Raw genomic sequence first — 16,292 nt, 5'->3', positions numbered from 1 at the left:
GGAGAGCAACCCCGAGTTCGGGGAGCATTTTCTACCTTTCCGCTCGATGGTTTCTTACCTATTCGATATCCTAAACACTGGTTACGTCTGTTACATTAGTCTTACGCTCGGCTCACATAAGATCAGTATATTTCAATTGTAGGGCACATCACAACACTGTATGTAGCAGTCCTTCACACCCCTTTAATGTTGTTAAGAACCCCCTTAACTAACTTTGCAGCTTTCAGCGGCTCCTCTCATTGAATCATATTGAAATGGCTACTTCTCATGAACCACCCGCAATACTCAATAGTGCAATTGAGCGACGCGGTACCATACGGGCGAATGTGAGTGAACAAGGTGCCGTTGGACCGTCCAATGCCGCTTCTCATGATCCAGAGTCCGGAGAACGCCAACCCCTGATAGGTTCAACCCCACCAAGCGAGGATGACTGGAAAACTCCTCCTTACTTCGCCTGGATTGAGATGGCGATTATGTCCAATGTCTTCCTCTATGGGTTTGATGGCACTATCACTGCGGCTACATACGCCGTAATCAGCTCTGAGTTCGATGCCACCAACACTGCATCCTGGCTCACCACGTCGTATCTCATTACAAGCACGGCCTTCCAGCCCCTATATGGCCGTGTATCCGATATTTTTGGTCGCCGCATATGCTTTTTCATTTCTACTATTACATTTGCTGTCGGCTGCCTAGGATGCGGCCTAGCAAATAATATTGTCTTGCTCGACTGTATGAGAGCTCTAGCAGGCTTCGGTGGTGGGGGCCTCATGACTATGGGTAGGTCGTTTATACATACAACTTGGCTGGTGGTCTTTCTAATCAGTAGGTAATAGCTACTATCGTGAACTCCGATATGATTCCCTTCCGGCGACGTGGAATGTACCAAGCTATGCAAAATGGTATATTTGGCTTCGGCGCAATATGCGGTGCGTCTTTCGGCGGCTCAATAGCCGATACCATCGGATGGCGCTGGTGCTTTATCTTAGTGAGTGTATCTGTTTTTATCCTATGCTGCTCGACTAATAGTAGACAGCAAGTGCCGATATCTGTCGTAGCACTTATTCTAGGCTATGTGGTCATTAAGAACCAGCAGACCAACTTTAGCGGCGGTTCAAGCTTGAAGGAAACGTGGCGCATAGTCGACTTCCTGGGATCTTTTCTTCTAGTTTTAGCAATCTCCGTCCAGCTTGTTGGGCTAAGCTTAGGCGGAAACGAGTTACCATGGAGTAGCCCATGGGTAATCATATCCTTGATTGGAAGCGTCGTACTCTTCGGCATTTTCTTTTGGGTCGAGGGTAATACCACGGCGATTCCGGTCATACCCCTACGCATGTTAAGGGGCCGTTTACCTATCCTCATACAACTGTCTAATGTCTGCGCTGGGCTCTCTGCTTATGCGGTAGGTGGTTTCGGACGGCCTTTTTGCGTGTATTTGAAATTAACCTTTTCCTGTAGTATCTTTTTCTGCTCCCCTTATTCTTTCAGATCGTACTTCTTGATTCGGCTACGACTGCAGGTGCAAGACTTGCTATTCCATCGTTAGCAACTCCTATTGGAGGTCTCATCGCAGGTATTGTCATGTCTCGATGGGGAAAGCTGATCACCCTCGTTCGCATTGGTGCGATATTGATGGCCATTGGGAACAGTTTGGTGACTTCACTAAGCTTTGTGGATTCCAATTGGAAGTACTACATTTACATCTTTCCTGCGAATCTAGGTCAGGGCATCATATACCCCGGTATTCTCTTTACATCGCTAGCAACGTTCGAGCACGCAGGTGAGTTGCTTTAAAGCAAAGCATTTTGCGGTCATATATTTAACTCCTCCTAGATCATGCCGTATCTGCCTCTACTGTCTACCTCATTCGATCACTTGGTACAGTTTGGGGCGTATCCATCACTTCCGCAATTGTACAAACAACGCTCAGTGTTCGACTTCCGGCAGTATTTAATGATGTACCAGATAAATGGAGAGTATGACCCTTCTTAGTTACAAGATATTCGACTCCACAAAGCCTCAGTTGGATGCTAATTAACGATAATAGATAATCGACGCAATTCGTCACTCCGCCGAGACAATACGTGAGCTGCCCCTAGATATCCAGCTCAAAGCACGAATGGTTTACTACGATGGATTGAGATACTCCTTTACCGCGTCGACCGTCTTTGCAATTATTGCGTTTTGCGCAGCGATGTGTGCTAATGGAAGAGGACTACGCAAAACAAGCGGCTAGAAAGTGCGGCTATGTTGGCTTCATGTACTTTATATAGATTCTAATATCACGAAAATGCGTATGAGGGAGGTGATAGAGTAGTAAAATAATGAATAGTGGGATTCTAGGTCCCCCATACCTATCAAGCCATATTTATGTATCCCTTTGCGCATAGATACGTGAAAGAACAAAGAGCTATTGTAGAGTATCGGGTGTAAAAACCTAGGTAGTGTGCATTAAAAAGGAGCTTCGTAGGTAAATGTCGGTGTGGGATGCGACAATTAGGGACATTGTTTTAAGTAATACCCGACATTCTACATTTTCCCATTAACAGCTGAGTCTTGCTCTCTATATTCATCAGTAATAGCTGGCCCGTATAAAATGAAGGTCTCACGGAATTTACCCGAGAGACATTGCGCAGTAAAATGGGTATATATGGTGAGATGCATAAAGAATTGCCTAATGTTCAATAGCATGTCTTATTACGAAGAAAGATCGACTTCATTCACGGTGGATCTCTGGTCCTGGATAAATCAACGAATTCAAAAGGTAGTCTTTGAGAGACTAGGCAATCGAGAACGTTCTCAGTAAAGCTGGTGCTATAAGGTTGTATATAATGGTTCGTGATTTGCATGATCTGCCGTGCATAGTACCCTAAATTAACTCTCGAACCTGAGCTAGTAAAGTAGCATCCGCGGAGTCGAAATAGAATCGGGAAAAGAGATGCCGTCTTCGTCTCCTCGAGAATCGAGCCCCCGCTCCCCCAGACCTGCTGAAGAGGAACCTCGTCGGAAGAGATATTCCCTTTTGGTTGAGGTCATTGACGATGATGGTTTTGCAGTATTCGAGCGAAATCGCGAGGCGGACCGGCCGCGTAGATCAAGTCGAGGTACGTCTACTCCGCGAAGTCGACCTAACGGAGGTTCTGAGCATCATTCAGACACCAATAGGCAATCTCGGCGAGTGTCGCTCCACTCGAACATAGGAGAAGTTGGGGCTAGAGACCATCATGATCGCCCATCAGAACGATCCCGACGTTCAGGTACTGGATCACGTACCGGCCGCGCCAGCGAGCCTAGCGACGAGGTATACGACACCGCCTCCGAAGGCAATCCCCCTTTATTCCCAGGGCGACAGATACAAGAGGACACCGAACGACCCCCTAGTTCTCACAATCAGAGACGGAGGAGATCTATTCACAGCGGCGCCCAGACGGACATTCGGGGATACGGGCCACACAGCGCCTTTACATCTCCGCATAACCTGTACCGACCCCCTCATCCTAATCAAGGGGACCTCGACGTCATGGAGATCGCCTACCGAGATGGAATTCTTCTCGGCCAGCATTTGGCAAACCTACGGGACGACCCAAACACCCGTCGCGCTACCCTTCCACGACCCATCTCGGTACCTTCAACCCGTGGCTATGACCATAACCAGCCCGATGCCAACCGGCGACCTCGTGAGAACCCCCAACCACAACAACGGCGTGGATGGCGATGGCTATTCCCCGGGTGGTAGCTTTTAAATGTGCGGGCTCCTCCAACTGAGCCGGTAGCATCGCGTAGGAATAGCCAAAATCGAGAAAACCGCCGTTGAGGGAAGACTAGATAATGAAGGGGGTTTAGATTAGCTAGATGTCATTGTCATATAATATCAGCGCAGAACTTGGAGCTTATGTTTAAAGGAAATATCTAATAATATTAGAAGAGAAATAGGGGTTAGAGGGAGCGCGAACTTGTGCTTCTAGGAATCCCTGAAAGGAATTAGCACCAAGGGTATCTGTACTTTTATAATCTATGGGGTACCGCAAACGCCACGCTATCATCCCAGTGTCTAATATGTACTATTACATCGCTACGAGTGAATCGATATAGGTTAGGTATATTTTCCTTTAACGCCGTAGCACCATCAATGATTCCAAAATGTACCCCCGCTCTACAACTTTTTGAATACGTAGGCGAAGATCTCGCGACTCTTCAGCAGGTTCATTACTCGTAGTCTCTCGTTATCGAGATGGGCCGAATCGGAAGATTGCCCGCATGGTAAATGAGCAGCCGGGGCGTTGAACTCTTTCTCTAGGAACCTTATGGCAGGGATCGAGCCGCCTTCTCTGATATAGAGGGGTTTGCGGAGCTTGGGCTTGCCGTTGGTGCTATGCCCATTCACACCTACTCCATTGCTAGTACCATTGCTATCCTTGTCGAACAAGGGGGCCCAAGCTTGCATGAGAGCTTCCTCAAGGGTCTGGAAGATGTAATTGTTGGGATCACCAAGCCAAGGCTCAGCTTGGTTGTCGATCTGAATACTCAGCTTATTGTCCGACTCCAGATTGCTGAATTCTTCCTCCAAGAAGGAGGTTAAAGAGTTAGTAACTTCTTCGACCTCCTGCCCAGGGACGAGCCGAACGCTAATCTTAGCGTTTGCGTGACTGCTTATTAGGCTGCCATCAGGACCTGAGACTTTAACTTTGTGGTGTGTAAGATTGGGCTCACGCCACCGTGCCATAAGATTAGCCTTGAGTACTTCCGCTGAAACACCATTCTGGCCTTGTTCCATGAGAACGGATAAAATGTCATCATACCGAGCTTCTTCATCGGCCGTCAGGGGGAGGATGCCGTCGTAGAACCCAGGTAGCATAATATGGTTGCGCGGGCCCTTGAGCTTCGAGAGTAACATCATGAGATCGGATAATGGCTCATTAACCATATATGAACCGTCAACCCCAGAATGCAGGTCGGGATTTCTCGACTCAACACAAACAGTCGCGTGCATAACGCCCCTCAAGCCGTAGGTAAGGCATGGAGTATCGTCGTTGAGCCAATAGCTGTTAGCTAGAAGGATGTAATCGATATTGCCGATGCGATCCTTATACTTGCGCACGGTTTCTTTGAAACCTCGGGACCCAGATTCTTCCTGTCCTTCAATCAGAAAAACGACGTCGGAATCTAGCGATTTCGCTTGTATGAGGTCGGTCACGGCATAGAGGGCAGCCATGATGGGCCCTTTATTGTCGCTGACTCCACGACCATATAGGTACCCGTTAGTTCCAGTAAGTTGGAAAGGGTCGTTGTTCCATTTTCCGTTTTTAGTCTCCGCTGCCACAACGTCGTAATGGCCATAGAACAGAATCTTCTTTCGCTTCTCAGCCGGTTCAAGTTTCCCGCTAAACTTGGCAAGCACCACGGGATGGTGAAATGTGTCCTCGTCACTCAACATGTCAACATCGCCGCCAAGTTTCTTGAACAATGTGCGGAGGAAGCTGGCACCTCGACGACAATCTTCGGCATACTCAGGTCGGGAAGAGACCGTCTTGAATGATACGAACTCTCGCAGGGAAGTTATCATCATATCTTCATGCTCTTCAGGCGATGGCTGTTCAGCTGTCGCTTCGTTCTTGAGCATCCAGATGGCGACGTTATTATCGTTGGCCCCCGTGATGTAGATGTGTCTCCCATCATGGGTTGTAACAGCAGAAGACAACACCTTGCCATCGTGGGCCTTCCATTGAGTCAAGCATTGGTACTTCTGGTTGACATTTTGCGAGGAATCGCGCTGATACTCTCCATAGTGGACGGTATTATGTTTCTGCTCGGCTGTTAGAGGTTATCTTAGTTAGTCGACTGGTCCGATTCACTTACGCATGCTGTCCCGGCACGACTTGCGCTCCATAAGTAACCCCATCCCATCTTAAGAGCCATGACATCACCCTTGTGGGCTTTGATTACTCTTAGTTTCTGTTTCGTATCAAGGTCCCATAGCTCGATAATGCCATCCAGCTTCCCACTATATAGGAATGAGCCATCAACAGCAAGGGACATGACGGACATAGCATCTTGTTCCCCCAATACCATGATCTCCTCGATACCATTCTCATACCCGTCTGGACCGATTTCGTGGCCACCGAGCTTCCAGACCTTTACGGTCCCATCTCCACCGCCCGATATTAAAACATCCTCATCCGGTTCCGTGTAAGTGGTTGTACCTTTTGTCATGAGCATACAATAAATGTAACCGTAGTGCGCGAACATCTTGTTCGATCGCTTATCCGTTTCTAGTACGGTCTGAGATCGGGGTATCAAGTCGTACCGTTCGTCCGTAGGTCGAGGTGTGCTTGTTCCACCAACAGCTCGAGAATCGAAGAATCGGTGGTTCCGTCGATCGGGATGATTTGGGGAATCGTGGGGGACGCGTCTATCAGGATCCTTGAGACCAACCCATTGGATGGAAGTGTTTTGAGCGCCATAATAGACGGTTTCGTGTTGGGAGGAGTAGGAGACGGAAAATATGTCGCCAAAGGAATCGTTGGTGCTATATATCTCATAGAGACGGGTCATGGTTTGGGGGCACCAGACGTTTACGATCGGGTCGCTGGCGCTTGAAAAAAGTAGGGAGCCATCGTCGGATAGGAAAAGACACATAACGCTACGCTTATGGGCTTGTACGTGATGTGTCTTCTGGAATGTGCCCAGAAGCCATACAACAATTTCTCCATTCTGTGTTCCAGCATAAATACTGTCATTACCAACGGCAAGCGCAAGGACGGAACTGTCGTGCTTAAGGTTGTGGTGTAGTTGGGGTGTTGTATGAGGAGGAATTTCGAGAATTGGAGATGGAGCCGAAGCTGCGGCTGTAGATGGCATGGCTGCTATTTACGGATTAACTGCCGCTCTGGAAACATATATCTAAAAGAAAGAGATAATAAATAGAGGGTTATATAATTATCCCTTCTATAAAGAGAGATATGAAAAATATAGAATAATTAAAGGACAGATAGAATTGATCATGGAATTTAGCAGTAAAATTGGAAAGGATTGAAAATGACGTGTGGCGTGGTGACTGATAAGAAGATAATTGAATGTGGAGAGCTTCTAGACGTTAGCGTCTGAGGTATGTTTGTATGTAGTGACGCGATTCAGGGGATTTCAGCAATTTCAGGTACATCTGCCCCAGATTCCCAGTATGCTAGAGTGGGGCTACACTAATATTCTGGGGTTTTTTAGTATGTTAGGTAAAGTAAAACTTTAAACAACTTTTGGGACCCCGGCAGCTTGCCCGATATGTAACGTGTTTCTGCCCAAAGCTAGCGCCATTGGTCAATCTCCTTGAATATCTCCCAAGATTGGAAAGTTGGAGATTGGAAGATGTTGTGGGATGTAGGGCGCTGTTTCACGGAAAATTGATTCCACATAAGGTCGTGACTTTCAACTCGGTCAAACTTACAGGCTGCAGTCTTGACGCTGTTGGCATAGAGCTTCTTAAGGGCTTCGTTGGTATCTTTCTTTTCCGTCTCTTCGTCCTCGATCGCTTGGCAGCGTTGACACGCGCCAGTCCTCTCGCCAAGCCCTACAGCCATGGCTTACAAGTTTCTGGTTGTTATCTGCAATTATGGTGTTGACTTATAACTTATAAGTTATAAGGCTAGGTAAGGAATGCATAAGAAGACACGTTCGAAGCGAGCAGGGAGAGTAGGGAGAGCGGGCCTGAGGCTTTTAAGTAAGTGACACGTTCCCAACTCCCGAATTACGGTGTGCGGAATTTTCTTCTTATGGACTTTCGGAAGATCGATTGGCCAGTTTGCATAAAAAGGCTGGTGGCTAACACCTAACACCAAGGGGAGAGGCATATCGGTCAGACAGGATTGCCTGCCCGGCTATGGCGCCTATGACGCGATATCCGGCCGTCAATACGTGAGATATGATAAAGTGGACTTCATCTCGTGTTTCATCATTCCATTATTCCATAAATATAACTAAAGTAGCTGTCTTAAATGCTGAACGTTGTATTAATTGTGGTAGATAAGAGGTCTAGACATGTAGAGACTATCAAGACGAAACATACCGTAGTCTTGGTATACACAAACAGGCAGATATACACTTGCAAAAAGAACCTTAGCTACCTATCTGCCTGTAGTTACATAATATAATATGTTTGATGTTTGCTAGACCGCAAGTTGCAAAGGAGCTCTTAAATTAGTATAAGAAGAATGATGAATTTTAGCGTGGTTCACACGTCATATTCTAATCTACGACGGCGTCTCTGGCAAGTATTTTATCTCTTAGCTGTTAGGTCGATAAGAAAAATTTTGGGCGAATACCCCGGGAAAATCTCCTCGAGTCATCTCTTAATGCGCAGTTTTCCAACTATGTACATACAGCTGAAGCAGGCTCTACATTGGGAGGTAGCTTTATCAGGTATGTACTACTACATATTTTTGTAACCGTACGACTGTTTATAGATGTGTTATCATGTGCTTCGTACGCTGTCATACGTAACTCATACAGAATTCGGATGTGATATCCGCTTCCGATATCGGCACAAGCATAATAGACTCTGCTCCTCGACATTGACCTTGTCTATCTTGTTAACAGAGAGAGATATTATACGAATAGAAAATATAAACAATCGAATAGAGTATGAGGATTTAATATTTAAAGTAGTTATTTGACGGACTTCTCCTTTTTGTTTGCGTTAGTTATCCTAGACTAAACAAGAGCTAAAGCCATTAGGTACAAGTCTACACTAAGAACCAAAGTAAATAAATAGACTTACAAGGACAAGGGGCTGAGCCGGCATGGCGGTAAGGCGGCTGTCGCTTATCGTTTATCGCTTATCGGAAGAAGACTTATCTCAGCATCCGACATGGTCTGTGCACAATAGCGAAGCAACAATTTTCTGTATGGAAGTCATTCTTCATACGCAACATTCAAGAATTATTTGCATCTTCACAATACACTCCGCGCAAAAAATCGTCCATCTTGACGAAAACGAACGTCGTCGTACTATCATTCCGTCCCATACGAGCAAAACTTGCGAATAGTCGTCCGAGATACTGTTTGCGACCACAATCGGTAGAATTTTAGTCATCCCACCTCGAAATCCTAGAATTTCCCGCCACTATACCAGACACTCAAGATGGATCACACAAGAGACCCTTGCCCATGGGTCATTTTGAACGACTTTGGAGGTGCATTTGCTATGGGTGTACGTCATCTATTCTATTTTACTACTATTTCCCGGTTAAACTTGAGGAAATGAGCTAATGCTTGTCTTCTTCTATTAGGCAATCGGCGGAACTATATGGCACGGTATCAAGGGTTTCCGGAACAGTCCGATGGGCGAGAGGAGGATAGGTGCAATCACAGCTATTAAGGCGAGGGCACCAGTACTAGGTGGTAACTTCGGTAGGCACTAGACACGAGAAGGCGTTAGCAATCTTGACAAAGCTTACCTACGGAATAGGTGTATGGGGCGGTTTATTCTCGACGTTTGACTGCGCGGTTAAGGGAATACGGAAAAAGGAGGATCCTTACAATGCCATCAGTATGTTATCTACATGTTTGGCAAAGAATTATACACTAACAACATTATTAGTTGCCGGCTTCTTCACAGGTGGTGCTCTAGCTATCCGAGGAGGATATAAAGCGGCGCGAAACGGTGCCATCGGTTGCGCCGTACTCCTTGCTGTCATCGAAGGTGTTGGTATAGGGTTCCAAAGAATGCTTGCGGGCACGACGAAATTAGAGGTAGGTTTTATGGTCGCCCAGCCCATCACTGGAAAAGCATAGAAAGCCAACTGACACTCGTCCAGGCGCCTCCACCACCGCCAGACACCGATAAGGCTTTTGCATAGGTTGCTTTAAAAACGAATGCGACGAAAAAATATATACTCCCACTCTGCTCCTTTCCGATTTATTATCGAATCGGTTTCGTGTATTTATATCGGGGTTTAGGCGGTCTTTGCATAACCAACACGGATGGTCGGGCGATGAATGACATGTAAAATAAGAGGATATTGCCGCTGTGTTGAGGCGGGACGGGCTGTCGATAGTCCTCCATAAGCCGTGCGCCTGTCCAGCGGACACCCACACCCAAATACACTACCTAATGTTGACGAACACAGTTACTTCTAGATTACCCGTGTCGAAATCTCGCGTTGGTATCTATAACTAATCAGTCTGCCTAGATAGTCTAGTGATTCTATACTTTATGCTTTATCAGCAGCCCAGCGCCAAACGTCCTCGGTTTCGCCCTCTCCGATTATAGCCATCGAGTTTAGAGACTTGTCTGCTCTGTCAGGGTGGAAAATCCTCATTGCCGCTTTTCCATCATCGTTAATCCACGCTCGAAACATCCCTCCGCAATTATGGTCCTGCAGTATATTGGCAGAGGTGCTAACCACGCGGCCTGATGCATCGCGCGACACTATGCTCTCTATACCGATCATACCACCCTCTCCTTCACCCGTTTGGCCCCAACGGTCTCCAGCGCTCTTTTGTAGCTCTCCACCCCTTCCGGCAACGCGATGCAAGGCATTGGCCGCCGGTACCTTCGCCCATCGCGCGATCGAGCCGACCGTTCTAGTAGCGGCTACTCGTAGAAAGGAGTCGCCATTTCCAGTACCCGATAAAGCGATGGACCGTGTCGTTTGTAAGTGATCGTAGCCGCTGCTGGAAGCTATCCGGGCAACGGGAGAATATATGAAGGGAGTTGGTAGGCAGTCAGCGACTAGGTTTCGTAGGTTCGCCGACAGATCTACAACTGGACCTGGCAAGCCTAAATATCTCGTTATACTTCTCGAGGTGTTCGCCCCACCTGGTTCGCCCGTCTCAGCCCATTCTTCTGCCCAGAAGCCAGCGCCGACGACAGGTGTATCACCAATGCGTCCGGTAAGTTTATTCGTCAAACCCCCCGTACTAGTGGCCACACATACAACTCCATCCGCATCTAACGCGACCGCGCCGCATGTGCCTTGGGGTAGATATTCCTCAGCGCTCCAAGTCGCCAGACCCTTTCCCGCTTTCTCCTTCTCTAGTGCCCGTATATGCTCATCCCAGCGGTGCTGGGTGAAGAAGTATTTCGGGTCGACTAGTTCAAGCCCATATATCTTGGCCAATGTCTCGGCCGTCTCCCCGTGGATAAGCGTGTGGGCTTGCGCCGACGGGACGTCAAGACCAGCCGTCTTCGGACCATCGGATTCTGTTAATACGTCCGGTTGCGCCAATCCCGACTTATTCTTTCCACTCAAATCTTCGTCTCCATGCTCCAGCATTGCCTTCGCTAGTAATATTGGGTTCTTCACCCTGCGCAGGCCGGTTACCCCGACGCCACGTTTAGCATAACCCCGTGTTACCATGACGGAGGCTTCCAACTCGTTGATGCCGTCGCGTGTGAATACGGCGCCGTGGCCTGAGTTGAATAACGGGTTACTCTCGAGGAGTGTCACGGCGTATGCGGCGATATCGAGAGCGGAAGGAAACTCAAGTTCAGAAGAGTTATTTCCACTCAACGCCACGGGAGTGCGCATATAAGCATCCGTCTTAGAGACCTATGTATTATATATGTCTTAGTTTTTCCTTCCCCTTCAACAAATCAGAGGTAGGTAGGTAGATAAGGACCTACGATAGTGAGAAGCGCATGTCTATATTGTTTATATTTCTCCGGCCCTAAATTCTCAGGTGTAATATTGCCAGCGCCGCCGTGAATAATAAGACGTGGCTTGACCTGTGTTGCGTTTCGTTCGGGTTGTTGTTTATACTCCATTTTTATTTATGTCTACTGCTCTTTCTATAGCTTATCTAACATAAACTTCAATTAAGAACAGCTGAAGAGGCCGAAACCCGGGATAGTGCGATAAAGACCAATCTACGTGAGATATCTCATATCTCATACCGGTATAGGAGCATTAAATCCGGTTATCTAACCGCTAGAAGCAGGTACCTATCATTAGTATTTAACCCACAATTACTCTCCGCATTCGTACCTAGACTGGATAGATGCCTTAAGGGATTACGTAATTACTAGGTATCCAATAGGCTATTGTAAAAGGAGATGCCATTGAAGAGAGCCTATCTCGTAGTAGCAAATCTGTCATAAGAACTATGAACTTATCAAGTTTAGGTAAGCTCTCACAAGAAGAATAGATAAGGTGAACTTCGAATGCTAAGGCTTTAGCTCTATAATATTAGATATTGGTTAGATCAACGGCATGATGATAGTGTAACTAGTGTAAGAATTCGCTTCGGACAGAAGAATCTAGTAGGATTTGGAGTATAGCATGCTACTTCGAGCCTATAGAAATATCTTATTTGCGACGTTTCTTAGGAGTTCCGCTCTTGTAGGTAGCTAAGTGATTTATACCAAGATATACTGCTCTAATCAGCGGACTTGACGTGGATATTGTTCTACTACACAAGGCTGAAATGGTCTGAGAAGTGGTATGGTTGGCATATACTGTAAGACTGTTGGTTGTGTGATGAGAAGCTGTGAACGTTATTGGTCAATATGAGCAACTTGTTGGTTACCCAGAATTCATAAGTCGTTGTTACACGGCTGTTATGATCACTACCTACCTAGGAAGTTATCAAGTACGGGCTATATAAATAGGTGTAAAAGCCTCAGAGATGTAGGGACGCCCTCGGCTTTTCACGATATGGTACTTCGTGAGTACTATATTATTCCTTATGAGTAATATAATACCTAAGTATCTTGTACAGTACAGGCTCTAACTCTAACATACATGTACGTATAACCCCATCATCCTATCACTTTATTCGTGTAACTCATGCTTCTAAGTTCTAACTGCATGTACCGGCACTAGCACAGCCATTGCATGGATATTGTACGAGCTATCACTCACACCGCACGCTCTGAAAGCTGTTCGTACTGAACTCGACGATATTCTTGGCCCAGAGACAGGTGTGGCTGAAGTACGAGCAAAGCTCCTTTCCCATGATGGTCCAGATTTATTGCGCCGCATGAAATATATTGCAGCTGTTATTAAAGAGACGCTGCGCCTTCATCCGCCGGCTGCGACGGCGCGAACATCGGCACCCGGCACAGGGCTTACTGTACGGACACCCGACGGCCAAGAGCATTGCCTTGATGGAGTGATAATCTATAACTGCGAAAGTCTTATACACCGAGACCCAGATGTTTACGGTGATTCGGCCAATACCTTCGTACCAGAGCGATGGATCGGGGAAGACGATGAACTATCTAAGAAGTACTCAACCACCTTACCCCCTAACCAAATCCCTAATAGTGCTTGGAGGCCCTTCGAGCGTGGACCTCGTAGCTGTATCGGACAAGAGTTTGCCAATATCGAATTGCGCGTCATCATTGCTGTTGTAGCGCGTCGATATGACTTCGTCAAAGTTGGTCTTGGCGAGATTGAGATTGACGAAACGAATCTACCAGTTACGGCTAATGGAGGGCGGCTTAAAGTTAAGCCAGAACTCTATAACGTAAGTAAATTCACTATCATTTCCTCCTCCCCTTAGGTCACCTATTAATAAAGGCACCACAGACACGACAAGTTACTGCTAAACCAGTGGATGGGATGAGAATGAAAGTGAAAATAGCATAATGCAAATGAATGCTTATAACCGAGAGGGAGTATGGTTTTTACAAACCATAAATATATATTTCTACTACCACGTTGTGAAGAGTCATAAGCTGGGAAGGCTCATTTTAGTATTAGCTACCTAACGTACTAGTTGATTGACCAATGAGGTAGCTGCATTATACGAGATTATTTGATCAACTATAAGGCCTGTCAATGAGAGAGCGCGGACTAGGGGATTGAAGGTCTTATCAAGTTAGACACGGGCATCGTGGGGATACAGTAATAACGGTTTTCCGCTCGTATATTCCCCACGAAGTATTCCTATTTCGGACGAATTTATTATGAAAACACTAATTAATACATAAAACAGATAAGTAAACGGCTACCCAAGAAACAGTCATTCCAACCGACACACTTGATCTGTTACTAACGTTCTAGAAACCCGTAGACCTGGATGGCGCAGTCCTTGCTGAAAGGGGTAATAAAGGGGAAACCGTATGTTGCGCGCTCTTGAGTTGTAAATGGTACTCGTCATCAATAGAGTTGATCTCATTGTAGGTCGATAGCTCTGATAACTCTCTCGGTTGGCCCCGAGAACTGCCCCACATGAAAGTTCTGAGGCCAGTAATCGTTGCCCGAGGAATCTTTGGTAGTTTATTGGTCGAAACTACTGAGTCTTTCACAAGCTTCGACTCGTTACTATCAGTGATTACCCCATTGGGCCTGGACCGAAGTGTCTTAACATAATGCGTAAGGGATATCCAAGATGTTATCGTAACTCGCCTGAAGGTCACGAAGGCTACAGGCAAGCAACTGCAAATGATGCCCGCCATTAATTCCGCACCCCTATTAACTAAATTTAGTAATCTATTATCTCTAATCACAGACGTTCTAGGTAAACGAATAAGTATACGTACCCAAGGATCATATTCATGGCAGAATACCATGAGAAATCAGCGGAATTCAATTGTCGAAAACGGAACACCACTGTAGCTATCGAGCTACCAGTAGCACTTTAATATTGTGTTAGCCCTCGAATACCTCAGTGGCGAGTTATTTAGAACTGACATTAACCCAACAAGGAAGATAGCGACAATGCCGACACGACGCATAAGGGGGAGCTGAAGGCTCCAAATCAAAACCGTGGGAATAGCCAACACATAGAAATCCGAGACGGTGCTAAATATTCCTCGGACTGCCGATAAATGTAACTGTGGCTGGTTACATTTGCCCTTGTTTTGCGCCGCTGCGAATTCAATGGGGTTGGATGTTGGTGGCCACAGCAACGGGTTGCAAAAGACTGCAGTTGAAATAATGGTAGTAATATAGAAGGCTACTATCAACCCAATACCTAGCCATATTATTATAGTCGCAGCACTGGAGGGCCGAAAAATACGTAGATATAATACAAGAAGTGATGTCTTGATGAATATAGAGCTAGCGCCATAGAGACATGTTACAACAACAGACCCCTAATGGTAGAATTAGTCAATCCATATAATATGGCATCAGTACGTTAAACGGAAGTGGTGGGGGTAATAGTACTCGAATGTATTCCGGGGTGATGGTACTGAGCGGGACGTTCCATTGATGAGGTCCAAGATATCCCTTTTCGAATACTTCGAGAGTCACGTTAGGTCGTAAACAACAACTACCTCATCGCCTAGACTTACTAGACAGAGAAACACCACAGTAGGATATAACAGCTGCCTATGATTATTTGTTAGCGCATTTTACAAATAGAAATCCGTACTAATATACTTACCGTCCCGGCAATACAAAGCCCTAAGAGCTTCGTTAGTTGACTTCATTTAGAGTTAAGTAAGGTTTCTTACAGTCATCTGCACCAATTGCACGAGTTATATGCAACCTCGTATAGAGACGAATGATGACGATAATTATCATTACGGGTAGTGCGACGCTGTACATGATTTTGCCAGCCGGAGCTAAAGAGTCGGGAGTCTCGAAGTTCGGGATCACACCCGTCGGAGGCTCCATAGCCGGAATATGATCAAAATCTAAAGAGCCAGGATCCATAGTGGTAGATAGAGTAAGTATAACTCTTTTTACTGGGCTATGTGAAGTAGTGATAACTGAGAAAAAGCAATGCCTGAGGACTAGTAAGAGCTCTTGCTAATACTCTGTAGGCCAAGATGTACATATGTAGACGAGAGCAGAGTGTGGAAGAAAGCAAAGTGTTCGAAGAAACAAAAAGTAGCAAAGGGTGTCGGGAAATGGGCAATAATACTCTGGTCTTGCTGATACGTGCCTACTAGGTATTCAAGTGATATCCTATCGTGTGACGGGCCTCTGCATATAATCGCCAAGTACGTATCTGGTTAGGACAATCGCATAATGTTGGGTGCCATGTATTCAGTTCGCATATTCATTCCTAACGTACCTACCTAGATATCATGCAGTGGGTGCCAACGTCGGCGCTACTATGGTATCATTTTTGGCCACCACTCAATCAAGTAGCCAACACTGTGGCTGCAATAATTGTAGCCCGCCGCCTTAGGCTGCTCTTTGAATACCAAGAACTCTTATATGTAAGATCGAGACACATTTGCATATGTAAATAATTGGAAGCAGGCTGAGGGTAGCCACCTAGGTACCTATGCACGACCTAAATGAATCCATGGGGGGGGGGGGGGGGGGGGGGGGGGGGGGGGGGCGGCGGGGGGGGGGGGGGGGGGGGGGGGGGGGGGGGGGGGGGGGGGGGGGGGGGGG

At 46.5% G+C, this 16,292-nt stretch overlaps 7 protein-coding genes across 7 annotated transcripts; 4 read left to right on the top strand and 3 right to left on the bottom strand.

The window, feature by feature from the left end:
• The first annotated feature begins 18 nt into the window (after positions 1-18).
• On the top strand, positions 19-2,356 carry F5Y00DRAFT_248217 (MFS general substrate transporter). The gene is made up of 6 exons (XM_048009403.1): positions 19-158; positions 228-780; positions 837-988; positions 1,037-1,402; positions 1,459-1,780; positions 1,834-2,356. The coding sequence occupies exons 2-6, from the start codon at positions 255-257 to the stop codon at positions 1,980-1,982; spliced, it is 1,515 nt and encodes a 504-aa protein (XP_047860551.1). The 5' UTR covers positions 19-158; positions 228-254; the 3' UTR covers positions 1,983-2,356.
• A 458-nt stretch (positions 2,357-2,814) lies between these two features.
• F5Y00DRAFT_195726 (uncharacterized protein) lies at positions 2,815-4,155 on the top strand. The gene has a single exon (XM_048005259.1). The coding sequence runs from the start codon at positions 2,939-2,941 to the stop codon at positions 3,734-3,736; it is 798 nt and encodes a 265-aa protein (XP_047860550.1). The 5' UTR covers positions 2,815-2,938; the 3' UTR covers positions 3,737-4,155.
• On the bottom strand, positions 4,154-6,858 carry F5Y00DRAFT_255849 (glutathione degradosome; the record flags this gene model as incomplete). Its single annotated transcript, XM_048010333.1, has 2 exons — positions 4,154-5,803; positions 5,857-6,858. The coding sequence occupies 2 exons, from the start codon at positions 6,856-6,858 to the stop codon at positions 4,154-4,156; spliced, it is 2,652 nt and encodes an 883-aa protein (XP_047860549.1).
• Positions 6,859-8,650: 1,792 nt separating this feature from the next.
• Positions 8,651-9,996, top strand: F5Y00DRAFT_195669 (mitochondrial inner membrane translocase subunit). The gene is made up of 5 exons (XM_048005257.1): positions 8,651-9,199; positions 9,279-9,399; positions 9,458-9,538; positions 9,590-9,741; positions 9,807-9,996. Exons 1-5 carry the CDS (start codon positions 9,131-9,133, stop codon positions 9,846-9,848), a joined length of 465 nt encoding a protein of 154 aa, XP_047860548.1. The 5' UTR covers positions 8,651-9,130; the 3' UTR covers positions 9,849-9,996.
• F5Y00DRAFT_195710 (N-terminal nucleophile aminohydrolase) lies at positions 9,985-11,849 on the bottom strand. Its single transcript, XM_048005258.1, has 2 exons — positions 11,618-11,849; positions 9,985-11,543 (listed from the first exon to the last, which is right to left on the bottom strand). The coding sequence occupies exons 1-2, from the start codon at positions 11,756-11,758 to the stop codon at positions 10,203-10,205; spliced, it is 1,482 nt and encodes a 493-aa protein (XP_047860547.1). The 5' UTR covers positions 11,759-11,849; the 3' UTR covers positions 9,985-10,202.
• Positions 11,850-12,920: 1,071 nt separating this feature from the next.
• Positions 12,921-13,583, top strand: F5Y00DRAFT_273859 (cytochrome P450; the record flags this gene model as incomplete). Its single annotated transcript, XM_048013246.1, has 2 exons — positions 12,921-13,461; positions 13,524-13,583. Exons 1-2 carry the CDS (start codon positions 12,973-12,975, stop codon positions 13,581-13,583), a joined length of 549 nt encoding a protein of 182 aa, XP_047860546.1. The 5' UTR covers positions 12,921-12,972.
• Positions 13,584-13,890: 307 nt separating this feature from the next.
• On the bottom strand, positions 13,891-15,890 carry F5Y00DRAFT_273856 (uncharacterized protein). The gene is made up of 7 exons (XM_048013245.1): positions 15,398-15,890; positions 15,328-15,347; positions 15,236-15,272; positions 15,108-15,181; positions 14,631-15,034; positions 14,480-14,575; positions 13,891-14,408 (listed from the first exon to the last, which is right to left on the bottom strand). The coding sequence occupies exons 1-7, from the start codon at positions 15,597-15,599 to the stop codon at positions 13,997-13,999; spliced, it is 1,245 nt and encodes a 414-aa protein (XP_047860545.1). The 5' UTR covers positions 15,600-15,890; the 3' UTR covers positions 13,891-13,996.
• Positions 15,891-16,292: the final 402 nt, after the last annotated feature.

Source organism: Daldinia vernicosa (assembly GCF_022497035.1).
Source record: "Daldinia vernicosa strain CBS 139.73 unplaced genomic scaffold F5Y00scaffold_70, whole genome shotgun sequence".
NCBI classification, from domain to species: Eukaryota; Fungi; Ascomycota; class Sordariomycetes; order Xylariales; family Hypoxylaceae; genus Daldinia; species Daldinia vernicosa.
The sequence above is the reverse complement of the archived record's forward strand: the minus strand, read 5'-3'. Positions and strand labels throughout refer to the sequence as shown.

Coding starts and splice junctions, on each gene's coding strand:
- F5Y00DRAFT_195726 (XM_048005259.1), top strand. CDS start 2,939: ATGCCGTCTTCGTCTCCTCGAGAATCGAGCCCCCGCTCCCCCAGACCT.
- F5Y00DRAFT_195669 (XM_048005257.1), top strand. CDS start 9,131: ATGGATCACACAAGAGACCCTTGCCCATGGGTCATTTTGAACGACTTT. Junction 9,400..9,457: donor AGTACTAGGTGGTAACTTCG/GTAGGCACTAGA, acceptor CCTACGGAATAG/GTGTATGGGGCGGTTTATTC. Junction 9,742..9,806: donor CGGGCACGACGAAATTAGAG/GTAGGTTTTATG, acceptor ACACTCGTCCAG/GCGCCTCCACCACCGCCAGA.
- F5Y00DRAFT_195710 (XM_048005258.1), bottom strand. CDS start 11,758: ATGGAGTATAAACAACAACCCGAACGAAACGCAACACAGGTCAAGCCA. Junction 11,544..11,617: donor GACATGCGCTTCTCACTATC/GTAGGTCCTTAT, acceptor TATAATACATAG/GTCTCTAAGACGGATGCTTA.
- F5Y00DRAFT_248217 (XM_048009403.1), top strand. CDS start 255: ATGGCTACTTCTCATGAACCACCCGCAATACTCAATAGTGCAATTGAG. Junction 989..1,036: donor GGCGCTGGTGCTTTATCTTA/GTGAGTGTATCT, acceptor AATAGTAGACAG/CAAGTGCCGATATCTGTCGT. Junction 1,403..1,458: donor CTGGGCTCTCTGCTTATGCG/GTAGGTGGTTTC, acceptor CTTTTCCTGTAG/TATCTTTTTCTGCTCCCCTT.
- F5Y00DRAFT_273856 (XM_048013245.1), bottom strand. CDS start 15,599: ATGGATCCTGGCTCTTTAGATTTTGATCATATTCCGGCTATGGAGCCT. Junction 15,035..15,107: donor TCACCCCGGAATACATTCGA/GTACTATTACCC, acceptor TTCTACCATTAG/GGGTCTGTTGTTGTAACATG. Junction 14,576..14,630: donor ATCTTCCTTGTTGGGTTAAT/GTCAGTTCTAAA, acceptor ACAATATTAAAG/TGCTACTGGTAGCTCGATAG.